We start from the raw sequence: 24,691 nt of genomic DNA, 5'->3' as shown, positions 1-24,691 counted from the left end.
GAAAAACAATGTAATACATAAGATGCCTTCTGCTATGGCATCTCTAGTAAAAGAAGAAAATAATAACGAGAAGATGTCCTTTTCATTAATGGTAGCCTTGCTTACCCTAGGGGGACAGAAAGAAAGTTCCCTGAAAGTGCTGTACTTTGGTCCTCCTTGTAAAGCTTCCCTTTATGAGTTTTACCCTAATCAATGTTTCCTGTCCACCTTTCAAAGCATATAACTTTCCCCGTTAGGTCAATGAAGACTATACTACCATTAGCCAATATCTACATATGTTTTTCATGAAAACATGCTAAGCTTCATAAAGCTGTGTGAACTCTTTCTTTTGTCTATGAAGGAAATAATAAAAGCCAGAACTATGGGGGAAAAAATCTACTTTACTGACCATTTCACACTAATGAATTTTAGGAAAAGATAAATCACTAAAAATTAGAGACCACATTCACAATCTTGGAAATGCTAGTTAAAAACAAATAGTTAGACCTATATACAAAAATATACACACACAACAAAATTTTAAATGTAAAAAATAAGGAGATTTGTTAGTTGATGAGGGTATCAGTCCCTTTAAGATTTCTTATAGGTGTTACTTTTAAAAATAATTTTTAAAAGTCATTTGTATACACCTTTATTTGAAGATTAACACATGTTCATAGTAGAAAAAATAATATACAGGTAAGACTAAAAACCTACCTGTAACTGCAACATTCAAAGATAAATGTATTATCAGCAAATATAGAAAGACATGTACATAAATACATCTACACATATATTTTATGAAAATAAGATCATATTATAGTCCTAATAACATACTTTTGTCACCTTTGAATCATTAACACATAATGGCTGCACAATATTTTACCTGTCAGCTGCATAGAAAGAGCTAAAAAATAAATAAAGCAACTGCTACAGATTCAGATTTCCTGCCATGGACAGTCAAACTGAGACATCACTTAAATTTCCTGAAGGAAAAAAAAATAATCTTTTGAGAAATGTTACTTCAATTTTATAAATCAGGAAGCTGAGGCTTAAGGAGGTTAATAACTTATACAAACTCACCAGTAAATGAATGATATGGTCAAGATTAGAACTAATGTATGTAATTCCAAAGCTCATAGCCCTTCCATTACAATGCTGCCTCAGCTTCCTCAAGCGTACGATGGATTTCCCTATAATATTACAGTAGGTAAGGTGACCATGGAATAAAATAATTAATGAGAAAATACACTGAAAACCCATAAAGGACTACTGCAGAGATCTAAGGAACTATTACAGTGCCCTGACCTGGAATACAGGCAAAACACACTGTAATGCTTTGGCACTGAACCGTCACCTTATATAATGTTGACTGACGTTTATACTTCCATATTAGATAAAGACAATAGGGGGAATAATATCAAACCTTTTGTAATCAGAACTTAATTTTTAATTTTTTAAATTCTTAATTAAAATATTTTGTTTGTAGAGACAGGGTCTCATCATGTTGCTGAGGCTGGCTTCAAGTGATCCTCCCACCTCAGCCTCAGAACTCAATTTTTTAAACTTTTAAAAATGTATTTTATTTTTTAAATTGACATAACTGTACATATTTATGAGATACATAGTGGTGTTTTGATGCGTACAATGTATAGTAATTAAATCAGGGTGACTGGCACATCTATCATCTTAAACACTTATCATTTCTTTGTTAGAGCATTCAATATCCTCCTTTTAGTTATTTATCTTTAAAACATTTTAAAGACAACATTTTACATTTCAAGTAGCTTTGAAACCTATACCAAGTCTACACCATTTTAATTGGCATGAGACTATACAATTAGATTAACATTATAAAAACTGTATTTTTAGACACACTGTCAAAAAGAATGCTCTGAATTCAGAACCATTATTTGAAATGCATACTCATTAGATTTTTTTAAGAATAGTGGACATTTAGAGTCTTAGCTTTTTCTTGCAACAGGAATCTTGAAAGAAGTCTAAATTATTTTTTAAATTAAATTTATGTCCAACATACCTTGCCCCTAGCACTACTGCAAAAGTTTGAAAATAAAAAGGTGTGATTTAAATTTATAACCAATTTTTCCTTATCCTGTAAAACCTGAGCCTAATTTTGTTTATTTTCACATGGATATGATGTAGATTAGAAGAATAAAGCTGCTGGGGTATAGGCTTCTGAAGAAAGAGAAGACAAACACTATTAGTTGTTAAGACTAAGTTTTCTTCTACTCCACTTTTTGCCTCTTCCCTGTTGCATGTTTAAATTCATGGCAACTTCTTCCAATAAACATGTATTAGTTATCCAAGGTTTTTAAACTGAGAAGAAGAAGAAGAAAATTCTTTTAACACTCTGTAGGACACTGAAAGCCACAGTTAACATAGGCAAATAGTATCAAATCACATTCAAAACAACTTGACTAAAAAGTAGAATTAAAATGAGATTTTTTAATAACTATACTGAAGTTCAAATATTATATAATTACTTGTACTTACCTTAAATTTTCATTAAACCTTACTGTAGCTGCACAGTGGAATATAATATTGGTAGAATCTATGATCACCTCTTTATCTTCTTCACTGAGAGCCAGTTTAGGTTGGGTGAGTTCGCTGTTGATTGCTATAATCTTCTCTCTAAAATCTGGATTTTCATCTCTCAATCTGTCAAAAAGCTATCAAGGGGGAAAAATATTTATTTTACGGCAGTATTTTTCCACTTTCTAAAACTCATTATCACCATTTTTTCCCACCAAGGATGACTATTTTTTAAGAAACTTAAACTATACAATTCCTAAAGTTGCTATTCTTAATTGCCATTATTCTGTATAGAAAACACCCTATGAGGCCCATGCTATTATCCTCATTTTGCAGATAAGGAATCTGAGACTCAGAGCAGTTAAGGAGTTTGCTAAGTACACAAAGCTGGTAGTTCACAAAGTTGAATTTGAACTGTCCATGCCTTGGCTGATTAGATTGTATCACCCCTCAGAATAGACTTCAGCAATACAGACATTAGGACAATGTTTAAAATGATCATTCAGATTTCTAAAATCTAGATCTTAATTTTTCACTTCACTTCATTTTTATTTTATTCCCTTTTAGTAGATTAGAAAAAACACGATTTACATTCTACCTAAAATCTTAGAACAAATTTTTAAAAAGGAAAACAAAGTCAATATGTTCAAAGAAAAAGTTGGTAAGCAAACGCAAACCAGAAACTGAACAAACTTCAGAAGTATTACATATATAGGATTTAAGCTGAACATTAAACATTCTTTAAGTGTACCCAAAGGAATAAATTTTGCTAGACAATCAGATCACAAAATGATTACAGTTTAAAGGCATATTCAATTGTGAGTCAAGTTTAACTTTTTATCCCAGATTTGACAGAGAAACACTGATGCCACCTCTAGGTCACTGCTCTATCACACTTTGACTCTCCATTTGAAGTTCAAACTTGCAGTTTAAGCAGGATTCTTAACCTAAGAAGAAAGTCTATATAACATATCAGTGCTCACTTCCACATTCCTGGATGACTTTAGTATAAACAGTCTTCCCGCTCCTACTGATAGCTCCTACTGCTACTTCCACTGCTAGCACATGACTTGAATATTAATGTTTTCTTATATTAATTAAAAAAATAAAAACTTACTGAGTATTTCATATGAGCCAGGCAGGCACCTTCTAGATTCTAAAGACACAAGGAAATGGCCTTTGGTCCAAGTAAATGTACAATTAAAATATAGTGTTAAGCAATAACAGGTAAGTGTTACGGGCCTGCATAGGAGAAACAACTAATCCAGCTTTAAAAGACCACACACAAGCTGGCTTCTCAGAGAAAATGACATTTAACAGAATGTGTGTGTGTGTTAGGGACAAAAGTGAGGGAGGAAGGCCCTGAAATTACAAAGTAGAATAATAGTGTTTCCAGGCAGAGGAAGTAGCATGTATAACCCCTTAGAAATCAGAAGGCATTAATATGCTTGGGAAATTAAAAATAATTCAGTCAGCCTGGAACATAGAGTATGCAGGAAAAGCAGCTAGAGTTGTATGGAGATAAGAAAGGCCAGATAACTGTGCCTTTTAAGCCACATTAAAAAGATTAATTTTATCTGGGAGTCATGGTGAACTACTGATAAAGATTTTTTTTTTTTTTTGAGACGGAGTCTTGCTCTGTTGCCCAGGCTGGAGTGCAGTGGTGCGATCTCGGCTCACTGCAAGCTCCACCTCACGGGTTCACACCATTCTCCTGCCTCAGCCTCCAGAGTAGCTGGGACTACAGGCGCCCGCCACCACGCCCGGCTAATTTTTCTGTATTTTTAGTAGAGACGGGGTTTCACCATGTTAGCCAGGATGGTGTCGATCTCCTGACCTCATGATCCCCCCGCCTTGACCTCCCAAAGCGCTGGGATTATAGGCGTGAGCCACCAGCCCGGTCGCTATTGACAGATTTTAAGCAGAGAGGTGATACAAGCATGTTCATAATTTTTAAAAAATCCTTTGGCAGTAATGAGTTTTAGGACACTCTTGTGGTTGCCCATATTAAGATATTTACTTGTCTGAATCAAAATAACGGCAATGAGATTCAGGATGTAACATTCAGGATGTAGTCATTTTGGCTTATGACTGAATTTGAGAGATAAGGAATGCAAACTTCATTAGGGTAGGGTCCATATCTATTTTGCTCAGCATACAAGTCCAAGAGAGCAGATCTTGCCTGGCAAGATAAAGACTTTAAACATTTGTTAAGTGAATAAATTCAGTAGACTAATGAACTCAGGGAGAGAAAGAAGTACTGTTTTGGAGATACAAATTCAGTCTTCTGAATGTCGAGTGTAAAGTGCCTGCATGACACCCCAGAAGACAGGTCTAGTAAAGGTGACTGGCTTTGTGGGTCTAAGTTCAGGGAGAGAGCTGGACTATCAACATAGATTTTACTAACCACATACAGGTAGTAACTGAAGCCCTGGGAGTAGAAAAGAGTTTATCCAGGTAACAGCAATAATAAGGACCCAAGATCCTAACTATATGAAACTAAATCCAAATCTAATTTAAAGGACATCCATTCATCTCACATAAAACAGAGGAAGGCTGAGTAACCATCTCACTGGACCTAGTGAGATAACAAGGCCTAAGCCTGAAACTTGAAGAATATCAATCCTTATGGGGCAAGCAGAGGAAAAGGAACCTAAGGAATGACTAAAAAAGTACTTTTTAACACCCTGATTCGTACTTCTTCATTCTCCTAATTGCTGATGACCTTTAATTTCCTTTAATATCAGTTATCTATACCACTACCACCAGGACATGATCATGCTGCTCTTAAATTTGCTAGATCTTAAATGTGATACTCTTCCCTTCTCTAGCCAACATCTCTTTACTCAATACCATCTTTTCTGGTGCTTTCAACCCACTAGTACCCAATTAGTTCCTACTTTACTACGTTTACTAATGCCTTTTTAATATCCTTGATTCTTTCCTGAATTTACTTCATGATCAACTACTTCATTTTACTTTTTATTTTTTTGAGATAGGGTCTTACTCATCACCCATGCTGGAGTGCAGTGGCGCAATCTCAGCTCACTGCAACCTCTGCCTCCCAGGTTCCAGCAATCCTCCCACCTCAGCCTCCCGAGTAGCTGGGACCGCAGGCATGCACCACCACGCCTGGCTAATTTTTGTATTTTTTAGTAGAGATGGGGTTTCTCCATTATTGGCCAGGCTGGTCTCGAACTCCTGGCCTCAAGTGACCCACCAGCCGTGGCCTCCCAAAGTGCTGGGATTATAGGCATGAACCACCGTGACAGGCCATGATCAATTATTTTAATTCAATCTTCATCACCCAATGGAGTTTCTGTTACCTGAGACATTCCCATAAGTCATGGTACTTGACCAGGGGTGATTTTGGTCCCCAACAGACATTTGGTGATGTCTAAAAACATTTTTGGTTGTCACAAGAGTGAGTGAGGCCAGGAATGCTGCTGATAACCCTACCATGCATAGAACAGGCCTCCAGAACAAAGAACTAGCCAGCCCAAAATGTCAATGGTGCTGAAGCTGAGAAACCCTGCTATAAGTCAATGTCCCATATGGTGGTATGTGCTTTTGGCCTTATGTTCTTTATACCTATTTCAAAATCAGAGTAGACCATACCTAAAATTTCTTACTAACTTTAAGTGTACACTCACTGCTATTTGACATAAAAAGGACTCATTTTCATGGACTCACCAGCAATGCTATACATAATGGAGAATACATGGCTTTAGGATTAAGTGGTAGGATATGCCAGGAGGTAACTGAAGGCATAAGATAAAATTATATAATTTTATGGAGTATCAAGTTAAGTCAAATATTTGGGGGAAAAACTTTTTTTAATTGAAAATAATAGCTGTATGTTCAGGCTAAACCACTGAAGTTCAATGAAACCTCAGGCTCTAAGTAGAAAATACTCCTTCTCTTAGGCTTAGTGTGGAAGAAATTTTAGAAGCACTGCTCTGAAGACCCCGAAGAAGATGCCCAAGTCTTCTTCATGTTTTACTCAGACCCTCAATTCTGGCCAGCACATCAACTTAAATATCTGTTCCTATCTCCTCCTGACACGTCTATCACTCCCTCTTCCTTCCCTCTTAAAAACTGTCTAAAAAGCCAGGAACGTATCTTACTTATCCCTGAATTCCACCCCCTACAACAAGTCAAGTGCCCAGGACTAAGCAGGCACAATAAATATTATCTAAAAAATAAAAAGTGAGTAAGAACAAATAACCCCTCACTGGGGGGAGAGGAGTATCAGGAGAAAAATTAAAACATACCAATTACAAGTGGTTCATAATAAAAATGCCAAGATGAGTAAACAAAGGGCAGAGACAGCAACAAAACATACATGTAGACATTTTACTTAGAACAAGCCTTGTGGTTTTACAGCCCCATTGATGACTCCTTCCTTGTAGGTTTTAAGGGAAGCAAAGGATTCCAGAAGGGTTCAGCAAAGAATCAGAGAGAAAAAATGATTAAGGGAGACTAATGTAGACTAATTTGAATAATTTAAAAGTATAATAGTAATTTTTAAACTTCTAAGAAAGAATCTTACATCCCATCATTAAAAAATAAAACCAACATAATGAGGAATATCTGTTGCATGGTGTCAAACAAATGCTGACGTGATATGACAATTAATTCCAAAGAACTATCATAAAGGTATATGAAGTTCATTCAAAGTCAAAAGTCTGGTTGGTTGCTATGAAGAGGCTTGCTACAGTTTCAGGATTTTTTAAGAGGCCTATACGAATGTAGATATTCAAATGAGTGTTATTCTAATTGTAAAATAAATGCTCTACTTGAAATTCCTTTTTGAGATATGCCTGCAGTCAGATTCCTTATGTGTACCAAAATTGAGCTTATAGCCTTCCGATTCAACTTACTATTTATTAGTAAATGTCAGATAAATTCATTCATTTTGAGAGAGTTCACAAACTTATGATCGTGAAATAATTTTATTCTAGCTCATTTCCATTTTTTCTTAGTAATATTTTTCCAAAGGCTCAAAATATATGACATATTATATTCTATATGGCCCCTCTGTCATCTGTTAAATGGGAATATGTGACTTCTCTACCTCCTAATACTGTTGTGGGGGAGTAAGTGGTGTTTATAAATTTTATCAAAGCATAGTGTCTTACAGAATAGTAGGTAGTCTCACTACCTAATTACTATTATTATCAAGGCTATTTAAATTATTTAGTAGTTACAAACAACCTGCCTCAAATGTTCTAAAAACATACTTTAAATACCTACCATAAAGGTAATTTAGAGCTTGTTATACAATTTTGCCAGTCACAGAGGAAAACTTTTTCTCCTTGTGATTCACAAGTCATATCCAGTTTCTTGCCATCCTGTAGGAACTTACTGAGTTTTTTTTTTTTACTAATTTTTTCAGAATACTGAAGAAATATACCAAGCTATTGACGACTACAATAATTATATACACAAGCACACGCTTTTTTCTTCGTTCTGAGTGCTCATTTTCCATACTTACCTTGCCACTAAGGACTTCTTCCACTCGCTCTTGTGGTGTCTGTCCAGCTTTCTGCCTCACCAAAACATATACTGAATTCACCTTAGGACAAGACCTCAGCAACTTTTCCAGAAGCACCTTCCCTAGAAAACCGGTAGCTCCTGTGAGGAGGACATTCTTGCCTTCATAGTATTCTGGGATTGAAACCATTTTGATCCTAAGAAAAACATGGCAAATAAGCATTAGTTTAAGGATTCACCATCATTCTTACATACTAAAAATCTCTTGGTATTCAAATAAGTATTTTAAAAAGCAGACAAAAGTCAAAATAGAACATTAACAAGAGAGGACTCTAACCTCAAGTTCATTATAGTAAAGTGGAAAGAAGAATGAGAACTATAGCTTATTTTTAACCCTGTGTTTTTCCCTTGGATCACCTCAGACAAGTCACTCGCGTTCTCTGGACCTGAGTTTCTTTGGTACAATTTGTACTAAAGGATGTCTAAAAATTCCTTCCAGCAATAAGAACTCAAATCTTCATTCAACCTCAGTTATACCCTAAACACAAATGAATGGTGTTTCTCTGACTCCAAAGGGATTTATAACACCAAATACAGGTCAGCAGCAAGACTCAATTACCTAGCTTGTGTAACACTGGAGGTGTCATATTCGCGTATCAACACCAATTGAAACAAGAAGAGGTGACACCGAGCCCTTTCTACTACGTGTCTCTTAGTGACAGTATATCCAAAAGGGGCTTAAATCTCCCCTTTTAAAAAGTTAGAGTAAGAAATACATGAGCTGACTTATCTTCTCTACCCAAATTCCTCTGAAACAGCAGAAAAGACATATTAAGAAAACAACCATAATGAAAGGAAAAATAAAAACAAGGTGCAGAAGAATTCATGTATTATGTCACTACAAAAAGCTCTAACACATTCAAAACAATGCTCTGTATTGTTTAGCAATGCATACAGATGGAAAAATATTAATAGATGCATGAGAGGGAGTGCAATACAACCAGAGAGAGAATAAGGAGCTTGAATTGTATTTATGTTTTATTTAAGCTGCGGAGTAGATACATGTGATTTATGTCCAAATTTTTCATAATTAAAAAATATATGTTCATAACAACCTGGAAAAAATAGCTCCATTAAACCAAGTCAAACAAAAAGGAAGAAAGAAAAGAAACAGAAGAATTTCTAGAAGAAACAGGTAAGACTGAATTGGTAGAATAGCCATACCAGAAGAAACAGCAACCCAAGCAAAACAAGGACAGGAAAGGACTATAATGAGGCAAGAGCTCTTTTTACCAATCCCCTAAATGGAACCTGGGAGAAAACATCAAGGTCAGGATCCAAAAGCTGGACTAAAGCATAAGGAAATCAAGATAATTAAAAGATTGCTCACAGAACAGCAGAGCTACTCATGACAGTCTTACTTTCTGCATAAACTTTGGCTCCCAGGCTTAGTATCTAGATCTGATTGAGAAGAGCATCCAGCATGGGTACTAGGGACAAAAGAAAACTGGAATTGAGCCTGATGGTTGCTCCAAACATCCACAAACGAAGGTGGGGGGAGGCAGTGGATCAGGAGAGAGCAAACAAAAACAAACAAAAGGAAAAAGCATTTATAGCGCTCAGAATACATTTTAAGTCCTCAGCCTCTGCTGCCGGCCTTAATGCAAGCTTGTCCAACCCATGGCCCAGGATGGCTTTGAATGCAGCCCAACACAAATTCATAAACTTTCTTAAAACATCATTAGCTTTTGTGTGATTTTTTTTTAAGCTCATTAGCTGTCGTTAGTGTCAGTGTATTTTATGTGTGGCCCAAGACAATTCTTCTTCCAATGTGGCCCAGGGAAGCCAAAAGCTTGGATATCCCCACCTTAAAGGAAACTCATGCAGAGTTCTCAATCATACCATCTGTGGAAAAGCTCTTTTGAGAAAACAGACCTCAAAAAACTAGAGGAAGCCACTATCAGCTACCAAAACCAACCACCCTATTCCATTATAAATACAAATAGATAACCACGGATCACCAGATATTTGAAAAATACCTACAAAATAAAGAAAGACCAAAATGAAAAGCAATAGAACTACAAAGGAAACTAAGGAAAAATTTTAAGAAAATTTAAATTCCTATATTCTCTAAGTTGTTCACAAGACTGCTGCATCCATAATATAATTACTAAAAAAGGAAACAATATGAAAGCATTTAGAAAATGGAAATTCAGGTGTAAGTACAAAATCCAATAAATAAATAGACCATTAAAATTAATAGCCCCCAAGCGAATTTAATGTCACCTGATTACAAGGTTTATATGGAGAAAAAATGTATTTCTGTATACCAATAACAAATAGTGAAAAATTTTAAACTCAAAATTATACCACTTAAAACAGTATAAAACACCAAAATTACAGAAAAAAATAAGTGTTGGTGAAGACGTACAAAAATTAGAACAATCATACACTGTTGGTGAGACTGTAAAATGGCTCAGCTGCTGTGGAAAAACGTTTGGCAGTTCCTTAAAAAGTTAAACAGAATTATCATATGACCCAGCAATTCCACTCCTAGGTAAACATACCAAAAAACTGAAAACAGGTTCTCAAACAAGTTGACACAGGTTTGTAAGGTTAAGTATCCCCTATCCGAAATGCTTTGGACCAGAAGCATTTCATAGTTCAGATTTTTTTCAAATTTGGAATATTTGCATTATGCTTACTGGTTGAACATCCCCAATCTGAACATATGAAAACTAGAAGCATTTCCTTTGAGCATCATGTTGGTGCTTAAAAGTTTTTCCTTCTGGGGAAAGTCTCACTCTGTCACCCAGGCTGAAGTGCAGTGACGCAATCTCGGCTCACTGCATCCTTTACCTCCTGGTTCAAGAGAGTCTCCTGCCTCAGCCTTCGAGTAGCTGGGACTACAGGTGCCCGCCACCACGCCCAGCTAATTTTCATATTTTTAGTAGAGATGGGGTTTCTCCATGTTGGCCAGGCTGGTCTTGAACTCCTGACCTCAAGTGATCCACCCACTTCGGCCACCCAAAGTGCTAGGATTACTGGCATGAGCCACCACACCCGGTCAAAAGTTTTGAATTTTGGAGCATTCTGAATTTCAGATTTTTTGGATTAGGGATACTCAATCTATAGCAGCACTGCTCACGATAGCCAAGTGGCACAAATAGCTCACATGTCAATCAGCAAATGAATAAACAAATTGTGGTTTATACATACAATGGACTACTACTGAGCCATAAAAAAGAACAAAGTTCTGATACTTACTACAACATGGATGAACCTCAAAAATACATCAAATGAAAGAAGTCAGACACAAAAGGTCACATACTGTATGATTCCTTTCATATGAAATATCCAAAACAGATACATTTACAGAGACAGAATGCAAACTGGTAGTTGCCTGTGCCTGTGGCATAGGGGAATAGTTGAGTATAGAGAAACTGCTTAAGGAGTTTTACTTTCGAATGATGAAATGTTTTGGAACTAGATAGAGGTGGCAGTTGCACAACACTGAATGTACTAAATGCCACTGAATTGCTCACTTAAATGGTGCTATGATTTGAATGTGTCCCCTCCAAAATTCAGGTTTTGCCAATGTGATACTATTAAGAGAAGGGTTCTTTTAAGAGGAGATAAGGGCAGGAGGGCTCCTTCCTCATCAATGGGATTAAGGGCCTCATAAAAGTGGCTTCACTCAACATTGTGCTAGTTTGCTCTCTTGCTTTTCTTTCTGCCTTCTGCCAGGTGAGGACACAACATTCCTTCCCCCTAGAGGGTTCAACAACATGCCATCTTAGAAGCAGGGAGCAGCTCTCATCAGACAACCAAAACAATTGGTACATTTTGATCTTGAACTTCCCAGCCTCCAGAATGGTGAGAAATAAATTTCTGTTCTTTATAGATTACCCAGTCTAAGATATTTTGTTATAGCAGCACAAAACAGACAGACACAAATGGTTATTTTATATTATGTGAATCTCATCTCAATAAATTATTTTTTAAAAAACCATCAAGAATTGGAAAAGGATAGAAAAGATATATAAGACCTCTATTCTAAAACCTACTAAATACTGACAGAAATTAAACAACACCTAAATAAGTGGAGACATATACTATATTCCTAGATTGGAAGACTGAAGATGTCAATTTACCATCCTTAAAGTCAATATAATCCCAATCAAAATCTACGCTGTTTTTTTAATATGGAAACTGAGATTTTAAAATGTTTATGGAAATACAAAGGGCCAAGATTAGCCAAGACAAATATAAATAACAAAGATGGAGAACTTACATTACCATATATTGAGATGTATTATAAAGCTACAGGAATGTGGTATTGGGACAAGAAGAGAATGGTGCAGAGTCAATTATCCATATAGAAAAAATGAAATTTTGAACTCTATCTCACACTATACACAGAAATTCAGATAAACTGGAGATCTAAATGTGAAAGGTAAAACAATTATGTTTCTACAAGATTACAGAGGAGGACCATTTCCATGACTTTCATGCAGTCATTTCTTAAACAGAACATAAAAAGGAAAATATTGCTAAACTGGACAAAACTAAAATGAAGTTTATCCCAAGACATTAACAACAAAGAGAAAAGGCAAACCAGAGTAAAAGATATTTGTAATATATATATAATGAAAACATTAATATCTAGAATACATAAATATGTAAATTCCAAATCAATGAGAGATAAACCAATAGAAAAATGGGAAAGGCTTGAACAAACAAGAAAAGAAAGTATACAAATGGGCATTACAAAAAAGGATCGGGCCAGGCGCGGTGGTTCACACCTGTAATCCCAGCACTTTGGGAGGCTGAGGCGGGCAGATTACCTGAGGTCAGGAGTTCAGAGACCAGCCTGGCCAACATGGTGAAACCCCGTCTCTACTAAAAATACAAAAATTAGTCGGGCGTGGTGGCACACGCCTTTAATCCCAGTGACTTGGGAGGCTGAGGCAGGAGAATTGCTTGAGCCTGGGATACGGAGGTTGCAGTGAGCCAAGATCGTGCCACTGCACTCCAGCCTGGCCGACAGAGCAAGACTCTAACTCAAAAAAAAAAAAAAGATCGAAATGACAGCACATGAAAAGGGGCTCAACTTCATTAGTTATCAAGTTAAAACCCCTATGTGATCCCACTACACTGACCCTCAGAATAAGGGTGCACAATAACTGGAACTCTCATCTTACTGCTGGAGGAAGTACAGGTTGATATGATACTTAGGAGATGGTACTACCCACTAAAGCGGAACATTCACATATCATAGGACCTAGCAATGTACCCAATAGAAATAAGTACATATGTTCATCAAAAGAACAAGCAAGTATGGTTATAACAGCACCATTTTTGTTGGCCCAAAATAAAACCCAAGTGTTCATCAACAATATAACATATACAGTGTGGTATATGCATATGATGAAATATTTAAAAACAATAAAAATGAAGGAACGATCGCTAAAACACATGTGGAGGGATCTCACAAAGGGAGCGTTGAGCTAGTAAGGCCAGGTAAAAAAGTGTGTACTACTATATGATGCCATTTATATAAAGTTCAAACTAGGCAAAACATCTATGGCCAAAAGTCTTGCAGGGAAGAAGAGGGAGTGACCAGAAGGTAACATGAAGGAGACTTCTGGGATACTGGTGATGTTCTATTTCTATTTCTTGATCTGGGAGGCTCATTTTTTAAAAATTCATCAAGCTGTCCACTTCGAATATATGGACTTTCTGAATTTATTATATTTCGATAAAACATTTACTTTGAAAAATAAAAACAAACAGGGATCATATGTCCTAGTTTGCCTAGAACAAGCCTGGTTTATACATGCTGTTCCCACTTAATTTTGATTAATTTCTCAGAAGTGTCTCAGTTTGCACAATAAATTATATGGTTACTTTCATTATAATCTACTTCAGGTTTGAGACTATTTCAAGATTTCAGTGACAAAAAGCCTAATTAAAACTACAGAGCATTGAAGTTCAAATGAATGGTCCCAGCTACTCTTGAAGGCTGAGGCAGAGGGATCACTTGAGCCCAGGAGTTCAAGGTCAGCCTGGGCAACACAGAAGACCCCATCTCTTAAAAAAAATAAATAAATAAAACGGTTTGATGTCAATAACCTCATATGGGAGATATGAAGAATAATTCTGCATCAATATACTTCCTAACAAGTAGGTATTAATGACAATTACATACTCAATATATATTAAATACTATACTGAGAACATACCTAGATCAGCTAATTCTTTGAGCTTTATTTTTTTCTTATGTAAAAATTTATTCAACAAATATTTATTAAGGGCCTACTAGGTACCAGGCACCAGAAAGTTTTCCATAGGTGTACATATGCATGTAAGACAGGGAAAGATATTAAGCAGTTTTCCCTCTAACAATTGAGAAATTAGAGCCTGGGATGAGTTCAACCCTAAAAAAAACCCAGAATGATGTACTTTCTTCAGTTATCAAGACATCTGCCCTACCAAAGCCTAAACAGCTAATCTGTCACCACCAAATAGCAGAAAATAAATATTCCGTTAGGCTTAATTCTCCTCAAGCCTAACAGAATAAAGATTGCTTGCTAAGAGAGTTGTAGAATGAAGCGGCTTCTTTCAAAGCTATTAACAAGTGATTTTATACTACTATAATGACTTACACAGTTTTCCTCCTAGGGAAAAAAAAACAATTCCCACAACTTAGCATAATGCCACCAAAAACTTCACAAGCACTAAATATTTTTTTTTTTTGCTGCCAACAAGAGACTCATTTTATTTTTTTATTGTGCATTTTGATATTTATTTTCAAATTTTTTTAATTTTATTATTATTATACTTTAAGTTTTAGGGTATATGTGCACAACGTGCAGGTTTGTTACATATGTATACATGTGCCATGTTGGTGTGCTGCACCCATTAACTCGTCATTTAGGATTAGGTATATCTCCTAATGCTATCCCTCCCCCCTCCCCCCACCCCACAACAGTCCCCGGTGTGTGATGTTCCCCTTCCTGTGTCCATGTGTTCTCATTGTGCAATTCCCACCTATGAGAACATGCGGTGTTTGGTTTTTTGTCCTTGCGATAGTTTGCTGAGAATGATGGTTTCCAGCTTCATCCATGTCCCTACAAAGGACATGAACTCATCATTTTTTATGGCTGCATAGTATTCCATGGTGTATATGACAAGCACTAAATATTTTTAAACTCTGCCTCTGGCTCAAAGGAAAGCCGCACTAATTTGAAAAGAAATGTATTCTTGGCTTCCCCATTCAACCAATACACTTCACCCTACAAACTTATTGGCAAAGCCAATAAAAATGAGAGTTCTTTTAAGGGAAGTTCAGACTTGTCCTATCTTCCACAGTCCTGCCAGAGTGGCCAGAAGCAACTAGAAAAGCAAAAGCCATGAAAGGAATGCTGACAATCCTTCCAGAGCATGCTGTTCAGATTCCTGCTACACAGCAAGATATCTACAAGCGCCTGTCATCTGTTGAGAAGTAGCTGCACCACTGCAATATGAGAAAAGCTGCAGCATTAGCATTCCCACACGCTTGGGAAGGGGACGACAGGACTGTGAAAGGTAATTTACATTTATTTTCACTGTTCTCGAGCTGCTTTAGGAAACAGCACCTAGCAGTCGTAGCTAGCTATTTTGTTCAAAACACACCTTATCTTTTGACTCAAGTTAAAGAAGCAATCTTTCTGAAGATCAGCAAAATGCTGAGTACCATGTATCACCATTATTTTCAAGGAATTCACTTAGGCTTACTTACAAAGTGGGTTTTCCTAGTGGCTGTAAAAAAAATTATCACATATTTGCATTTATAAATGCATTAAGAGAAACATATTACAAAGCTACTTAAGATATATTTACTTGCTAGGAGTTCAAGTCCAAACTCTGCAATTTAGCAGCTATGAGATCCTAAGATAAAGCTACTACTCTGAACCTGTTTCCTCATTTGCAAAAGAACACGCAGGTCTCATGGGCCAAAAGAGCCTGAAATGACCACAAATGGAGAATCACAGAGAACTTCTAAGGTAACACCCCACTCAATATAAACCTGCACTTTTGTAACATGATTGTATTCTCTTAATAAATGCCCTAATATTAATGGAAGGCTAATCATGTTGTTTCATTAATTTTAGAAACTTCTGGATAATTAAAGACAAGATCCTCTCATCTTCAACTTTTTAAAAGAGTTTTTTTAAACAGATAAAACAATTAAAAGGAGAGATTGGAGTATTCCAATAATCAGAAAAGTGTAAAGCTGGTCCGAAGACAGTGAATTATCACAACTGATTGTTCACAGTTATAGACTGAACTCTTTGCTCTACTTGTTCCCTTCTTCTCACTATTGCACTTGACTAGTCATTTTTTAAAAAGCACAAAAAATTACCACTTTTTTTTAAACGGCAGCTTTTTGGTGCCGAGAAATGAGAATTCCTTTTTCTGTATTAGAATTTAAAACAACTCAAATTAATTAGAACTTTTAACATAATGTTAGCTGATTATTTCAGATACTTGCTAAGCAGTAAGACAAATATGAACAAATATATAAGAAGTGGGGTATGCGGAAAGGAAATGAGAGGAAATTCCATGGGTCAGCCAGGTAGAATAAGAATGAAGTTTTAAAGAAGACTCACCAGTGAGGAGAAAAATACATAGTTAAGGGAAGAAAGGGAAATAAAAATTTATTTAGCACAAACTGTCTCTCTCTCATGCCTTCAGATACTATTTTCCAAAAGTCTCCTTAATAACTTTTCTTGCCTAAGGTCCCTCAGCACGTCTATACGGGTAGGGTGAAATTGGAACCAAATCTTCTAACTAAATCCCACTTTTAGAGAAGGCACATAAAGTTTCTACTTGTCCTTCAGCGAGGTCAAGGCATCACATCATGAATGAGAATTGAGTGCACAGCACTAGAAGAGAAGTTCAGAGAAAGTGAAGGGGTTAAAATAGATGATCTGAAAGGTCCTACCCAGTTCTAAAGTTGTATGACTCACGACAGGAGGAAACAACAGCAGTCTCCACTACAAGGCCTCAGCTTTTACTAACTGCATACAATGGACAAAAATCTGCTCCACAGAAAATTTTAACATATGAAATAAGACAACCTCTTGCTGAGAATCCTTAAAAATTCCACATCATTGCATTAAAAGTTGATGGACCAAACTAGCAACTCAGTATAGAAATTTTACTGTTAAAAAATTCAGGCTCTCTCTTCCTTTCTCCACCATCATTGTGTGTGCTCGACTTGGCTTCTCACCATGTCTTCTCACAAGAGTTTCCGGATTAAGTGTTTCCTGGCCAAGAAACAAAAGCAAAAAATTGTCCTACTCCCAGTGGATTTAGATGAAAACTGGTAATAAAATCAGGTACAACTCCAAAAGGAAACACTGGAGAAGAACCAGACTGGGTCTATAAAGAATTGCACATGAGATGGCACACATACTTATGCTATGTCAAGGTCACAACCATGTTACCATATCAAGCTGAAAATGTCACCACTATCTGGACAGTTGGACACGTCTTATTGGGAATATATTTTTTCTCTCTGTATGTGCTATGAAGGTGCCAGTTGGCTGGGTTCAATAATAAATATGTGAGACCTTGCATTTCAAAAAACAAAAAAAAAATCAGGTAGTTAAAATCTAAAGGCAATTAGACTTTACCAGGATTTCCCTGAGGGCCATTTCCAGAGGCAGCCAAAACGAGAGGGAGAAAAGTCTACTGTCAACCTTAGAACACTACTCAGAAGACCATCTTCTAGGTGGATTTAATTATTGTCACTATCAATTTGAATAAAAAGACATCATTTTCAGGTAAGACACACATATCAAAGATCAGTGGCTTTATTTCCAACTCCACCCTACCTGACCCACAGAGAGATCTTACCTAGATAGAATCTTTTATTGAAATATTAGAAACAAAAAACCCCCAAGGCAGTAGAGTTAATAAGGTAAGGTAGAAAACAAGAAGATTTGCGGTCTTGCTTAAGACTAATAATACATTCAAACATGTTTCTACAAATTCCTATACCAAGGTAATCCTATGGATCACTTCAGTTTGAAAATATACACTGTAACTTAAATGCCGTTTTTAAACTTGAATGGTCACCATGTTCACAAAGCAATAAAGTACACAGACTAGTGAGCTATTAGGAAACTAAATGTTTAGTGAAAACATTTTCAATACTGAATGAAATGAGGCCCAGCTTATAAACTGCTCCTTCCTAAATAAGGTAGGCCCTTTATAGAAACAAGCCTTTCAGATAACCCAGCACCAAGACACAATAGAAATCCCTGGGACTCCAAGTCTAGCAGGTTTAGGTTAGAATCTAAACTCACCTGTTTACCTTGCTGTTGAGCTTGCTTACCTGTTTGGGTCTGCAGTTTCTTTATCTTTAAAATACAGATAAAACATCCAACCCACCCAACTCCACCTTATAGCATTTTTGTGAAGATAAACACAAAAGACTGGGCACACAATTACATTTCCTTATGCATCTTCCCTTTACTTCTATGGTAATGATTCTCAGTATGGGCCTTCAGCTGTCAGTCTGATCTGTAATATTTCAGAAATAGTCTAAAAATTTTTAATGTGATGCTCAACCTATGTTTTCCTTCTTTTACTAATCTTTATTACTTAAATTCATTCCATTTCTTTATTAGATGGAAAATGTATTAAAAACATTAGATGGTTACTTATGTATGAAACAAATAATTAACGGGACTCTAACAGGATGGATTTCCTGAATGGAATGTGAAAAATTACTTTCCCTCTCGAGATAATGTTGATCTTGGAAAAGGATGTACCTTCTTCTATCTCCTGCGAGATTCACCTCATTCACAATGTTCACCATGTTCACAAAGCAATAAAGTACATGGAATATACAAATATAGTACAATACACAATATAGTACTGCAGTCAAGTCTAGACTGGCTCTACTTGTATGCATCTTTCTGTATCATCATTTATTGTACAAACCCAGTAACTCACAACAGGTATATTTGTAAGGACTTTTAGTTCCATGTTTTAGCTGCTACACATTTATTTAGGGAAACTAAGTACTGCAATGGAAAGTCTCAAATTGAATATCTAACCATTAAATCCAGCTACCTAAAAATTTCTACCACCTATAGCTATACCTGGAAGTCCAGCCCATTTACGTGTTTTTTCTATTAAAATTGGCTCTTCTGTGCCTTCTGCAAGTAAACAAATTCAAAGTCAAAACCTACCAATGAAGCTAAGCACAGTTGTTCACACCTGTGATCCCAGCACTTTGGGAGCCCAGGCAGGAGGATCACTTGAGGCCAGGAGTTCGAGACCAGCCTGGGCAACATCGCTAGACCCCATCTCTATGAAAAATTGTTAAAAAAAAAAACAAAAAACTTACCAATGGAGAGACAGTTTTGAGCAAATGGACAAATAACAAAATATTAGTATTTCATCTATGTTTTTTTTACTCCCAATCAGGTGCAATTCCTGTGTTTAACACACCCATATCCAATGCTGCTTTGTCATTTTTTTTTTTTTTTTTTTGAGATGGAGTCTTGTTCTGTCGGCCAGGCTGGAGTGCAGTGGCGTGATCTCGGCTCACTGCAACCTCCGCCTCCCAGGTTCAAGCAATTCTCCTACCTCAACCACCCAAGTAGCTGGGATTACAGGCACCCACCACCACATCCAGCTAATTTTTGTATTTTTAGTAGAGATGAGGTTTCACCATGTTGGCCAGGCTGGTCTCCAACTCCTGACCTCAAAAAATCCACCTGCCTCAGCCTCCCAAAGTGCTGGGATTACAGGCGTGAGCCACCACTCCCAGCTGTCATTATTTAATTAATTCTGCTTATCTCATTATCTTATCCCTTTCAGCTGGAAGATCACATGGTAGGAGTACTGAAAGAAATTCAAGCAGCAGATAGAAAGTTACGTTAAATAATCTTTTAATATTCATTAGATTGCATGTCTTTAAAAGTAGAAGAAAAAATAACTTCAAATAAATGTCCCTTTAAAAGGGGGAACTGGCTGAGTGCAGTGGCTCATGCCTGTAATCCCGGCACTGTGAGAGGCCAAGGTGGGCAGATTGCTTGAGCCCGTGAGTTTGAGACCAGCCTTGGCAACAAGGCAAAACCCCACCTTGAAAAAAAAAATACAAAAATAAGCCAGTCGTAGTGGTGCACACCTGTGATTCTAGCTACTTGAGAGGCTGAGGTGGAAGGATCACTTGAGCCCAGGAGGTTGAGACTACAGTTAGCCATAATTGTGCCACTGCACTCCAGCCTGGGTGACAGAGTGAGACCCTGCCTCAAAAGTAAAAAACTAAAAAAGTAAAAAGGATAATCAACTTCTAAGAAACAGTCTAAACCAGGAGCTGGCAAAGGTTTCTGTAAAGGGCCAAGTAACAAGTATTTTCCACTTTGTGAACCATACAATCTCAGCAACAACTTCTCAGCTCTGCCACTGTACCAGAAAAGCAGCCATGGATAATAAATAAATGAATGGGTGTGGCTGTGTTCCAATAAAACTTTAAAAAAACAGGAAGACAGTTTGCAGGCCATAGTTTGCCAACCTCTGTTTTAAACAATGATTTCCAATATTCCACAAACATTCAGAAAAATGAAGTATAAATGAGAAAGACATCAATGGGAAAGCAGTACAGTCTAAATATTCGTTGTCTATGATTTCACTACTACTATTGTTACTGACACACTGTAAAATGGGCAACAAATGCTTGTTTGATACAATAATATCTTCATAAACAAAACAACACATTAATGCCAGGCTTCAGAAATATAGATATGCCAGAGGCTGAATGCAAAAGGATGACATGACCTATAGCCTTTTTCAAGATATATATATTTTAAAATCTGTATTTCTAAAAGGAAAGCCCATTAAGATATGCAGGGATGAGGCTTGGGCTGTATTATTTTGCAGAAAAGACTACAAGTGAAGAAGAGCACATAACATAATCCTGTCACAAACTCAGAGAAACTCTTGCCCACTACTTTGTTCAAAAACTTGATATAATAATTAAAAAGCACAGAATTTAAAAGTATGGATGGGAAAGTAGTATGGAATGGAGTATTCTGGCTACCTATCACTACATAACAAAATCACTCTAAAACTTAGTGTTTTAAAACAACCACCATTTTATTTTCTTCCACAATTTTTATGAGTTAGGAATTTGTAAAGGGCTCAGCTAAGCAATTCTGGCTGAGCAGTTCTAGCTCCGGACTTTAGCCTCTTCGATTTTCCCCATGAGATAGTTTGGGCTTCCTTATAGCATGGGGACCTCAGAATAGTCAGATACTTACAAAGCTGCTAATGGCTTAAAGACCAGTATTCTTTTGAGCTAGGCAAAAGCTCTCTCACCTTTTCTGACCTAGCCTTGGAAGTCATACAGTGTAATTTTCTGCCACATTCTATTGGCTACAAGTGATTTACAAGACTGCCCAAATTCAAGGGACTTAAATCCCACCTCAGAATAAGAGAACAGTTAGGGTCTGTACAAGCTCACACATGTGCAACGGAAAATACTGTTGCAACCATCCTTAGAAAATACAGTCTGTCACAAACAGCATCAAGTAACTGCCTGTTACTCTTGAGACTGTCAACCACCAACCCATGTTGGACCTATTTCACAGGACTACGGTACAACGAAGAGTTGTTTCTTACTGTTTTTTTAGCCACTCAAAACCCATTTTAAAAATATGGACTCATGGACCTCACACTTTGAAATATTCTGTCTACCCAACAATCTCATCTACTGAACGAGAATTTCACATTCCCATGTTCAATTAACTTTCCCATGTTCAATTAACTATGAACTCCTGAACCTGGTTTTAGCTGAACTAAGGAGCAAAGTTCTGCAGCATTACCATCTGGAGTTGACACACCTCTAGTCAAAAGCAACACAACTTGTTTTACAGAAGTTAGATTATGAAGAAGCCTCGAGCTAAGTATATCCATTAAGATTTTCTGATAGATTCCCATCTGAAGCATTGAAAACCAATGCTCCAGTGTTTTTCCTACTATATTTTGGTAACTGCAATCATCACTTAATGTTTTGATTAAGACTGCTATGGTTTAGATATGGTTTGTTTGGTCCCACCAAGTCTCATGTTGAAATCTGATTCCCAATGTTGGAGGTGGGGCCTGGTAGGAGGTGTTTGGGTCATGTGGGCAGATTCCTCATTAATGGCTTGGTGCCACTAAGTGTTCTCACTCATAGTGAGAACTGGCTCAGTTCTCAGCCACAAGAACTGGCTGTTGAAAAGAGACTGGCAGCTCTTCCTCTTTCTCTCTTGCTTCCTCTCTCACTGTGTGATGCCTGCTCCCCTTCACCTTACACCAGGAGTGGAAGCCTCCTGAGGCCCTCACCAGAAGCAGATACTGATGCCGTGCTTCTTGTACAGCCTGCAAAACTGTGAGCCACATAAACCTCTTTTCTTTACAAATTACCCAGCTTCAGGTATTCCTTTATATCAATACAAATGGACTAAGACAGACTCAACATCAAAGAAAACATCCTCTGAGCCAGGCACAGTGGCACACAACTGTGTGCCCAACTACTTGGGAGGCTGAAGCAGAAGAAGTGCATGAGGCGAAGAGTTTGAGTCCAGCCTATGCAACAGGGTGAGAACCTATCTCAAAAAAAGAAAACCTCACCTGAAAGAAATCTATAAGCAACAAAAAAAGAGCCAAAATGCAAACCCAAAGTGTACAAATTATTTAGTGTAGTCAAGCTCCTAATAACAGTGGGTTCCTTTTTCCTTTTTCAAAAATTAAGGCTTATTGAGCATTTTCCACAAATAAAGATCAGCTGTAGCATCCTGGTTAACATTTCTTTTTTCAATAAAAGATGCTAGTGTCCAACCCTGTGGTAAGTACCCATTGAAGTAGATATAATGGCCACTTTGTTTGCCTACACAAGCACTGATTTACCAATATTTAACTGTCTATATCCTATTTTCCCCAATACTTCCCCCCAAGGCACTTCTCGGTAGTAAGGAATCTAAAGACGTTCATTAGTTCTTAGGCCACTATACAACTGTTTCATATAATGATGCTGTTCCATAAGCATGGCACTTTGACAAGAGTTAAAATGCTTCTAGGATCTTACTATCCTGGGAAATGTTACACACTGAGAAAAATAAGATTCAGAATTCCTCTGAGTGATGTAAAAATCAAACATAAAGACACCTTTAAAAAGTCAAATTCTACTCTATGAGAGAGGAAATGTCAGTTTTGTAGCACTAAAATTATCTGCTGATCAGAAAACAAATTTTTCAATAATATACATTTTCCTTTGTTTCTGTTTCTGTCCTTAAGGCCAGAATCAGTAGGGTAACTTCTCTACTATAAAGCCTACAGAAGGTGGGCTGTGTTCTTGTTAACACACAGCTTGATAACACTGAATAATAAACAGGAAGAAGCACCCAAAATAACAAAAAAGTACATAGTTCTAACAATTAGTTAAGTTAGTGAAATTGGAGGGGGAAAAAACAGTCTGCTGCTAGCAAAAACATGTATTCAATTTCCTTCTAGGGGAAGAAAACAGTTTTTTTAAATAAAGTAATTCCCGTAAGTCATACATGACTCTTTTTTTAGGTAAACTATTGTGCTTGATCACTTTTTACCTTAATAATAATGTTTTCATATTAAGACATGAAATTTTAATCCTAACACTTTCAGACTCAGAGAAGTGAAACACAGTATTCCAATATACAAAGATATACTAATATTTTAAGTGTACTACCAAAGACAGAGCTTTTCAAACTTTTATAACAGAATTGCAATATCTTTTTTGCTAAAAAAAATTTATAAAATTTGACTTCACAATATACCTGAAGATTTATATAAAATATTTCAAATTACTGAAGTAAAACCGATGTTATAGGAAAACATACCATATTTACCCTGAACACTACATATATACTACATACCGCTTCGCCCAAGATTAACAAAGGTAAATTATGTATGCTTCATATATATGCTGTATTTTCTATTTTTCTTGTGTCACTTTCTTATTGCTGCCTTCTGAATCTTGTTCTCAAGGCTGAACCTAAAAACAGGACTCAGTCCTCCAAGGCAGCATTTGTGGTAAATGGCGCTAGGAAACTATATGCTTTATCCCAACCAGATTAAAGATGTATATTAGCATATCAAAGATTACAAATGTCCTGAGGTAAAAAACAAAAAAAAAAGAAGAAAAAAAAAACAACCCACTAAATTCTATCTAAGCCCTGCTCTTCATAAATGTCCCAACACAGCTAGGGAAACAATGCTCATGAGAAGCTCAAGGATTACTAAACCAGCCTTCAAAAGTAATGATTTTCCAAGAAAGGGCCAAGCCTCCTGATGGACTATAAATGATTTAGAAAGCATGACCTTCGTGGCCATGCCTGTAACCCCAGCACTTTGGGAGGCCGAGGCGGGTGGATCACAAGGTCAGGAGATCGAGACCGTCCTGGCTAACACGGTGAAACCCCGTCTCTACTAAAAATACAAAAAATTAGCTGGGCATGGTGGCAGGCACCTGCAGTCCCAGCTACTCAGGAGGCTGAGGCAGGAGAATGGCATGAACCCAGGAGGCGGAGCTTGCAGTGAGCGGAGATCGCACCACTGCACTCCCGCCTGGGCGACACAGCGA

The 24,691-nt window shown here is 36.9% G+C and overlaps 1 protein-coding gene across 2 annotated transcripts in view; it reads right to left on the bottom strand.

Moving 5' to 3' along the window:
• Positions 1 to 24,691, bottom strand: part of FAR1 (fatty acyl-CoA reductase 1) — a 64,356-nt gene that overhangs the window by 29,322 nt on the left and 10,343 nt on the right. For both annotated transcript variants that reach the window (XM_034932199.3, XM_034932197.3), the window contains exons 2-3: positions 8,030 to 8,225; positions 2,494 to 2,669 (exon numbers count right to left, since the gene is read on the bottom strand). In XM_034932199.3, the coding sequence (XP_034788090.1) occupies positions 2,494 to 2,669; positions 8,030 to 8,218 (365 nt within the window). In that variant the 5' untranslated portion in view covers positions 8,219 to 8,225. The remainder of the gene's footprint in view (positions 1 to 2,493; positions 2,670 to 8,029; positions 8,226 to 24,691) is intronic.

Source organism: Pan paniscus, chromosome 9 (assembly GCF_029289425.2).
Source record: "Pan paniscus chromosome 9, NHGRI_mPanPan1-v2.0_pri, whole genome shotgun sequence".
NCBI classification, from domain to species: domain Eukaryota; kingdom Metazoa; phylum Chordata; class Mammalia; order Primates; family Hominidae; genus Pan; species Pan paniscus.
This window is presented reverse-complemented; position numbering and strand designations above follow the sequence as displayed.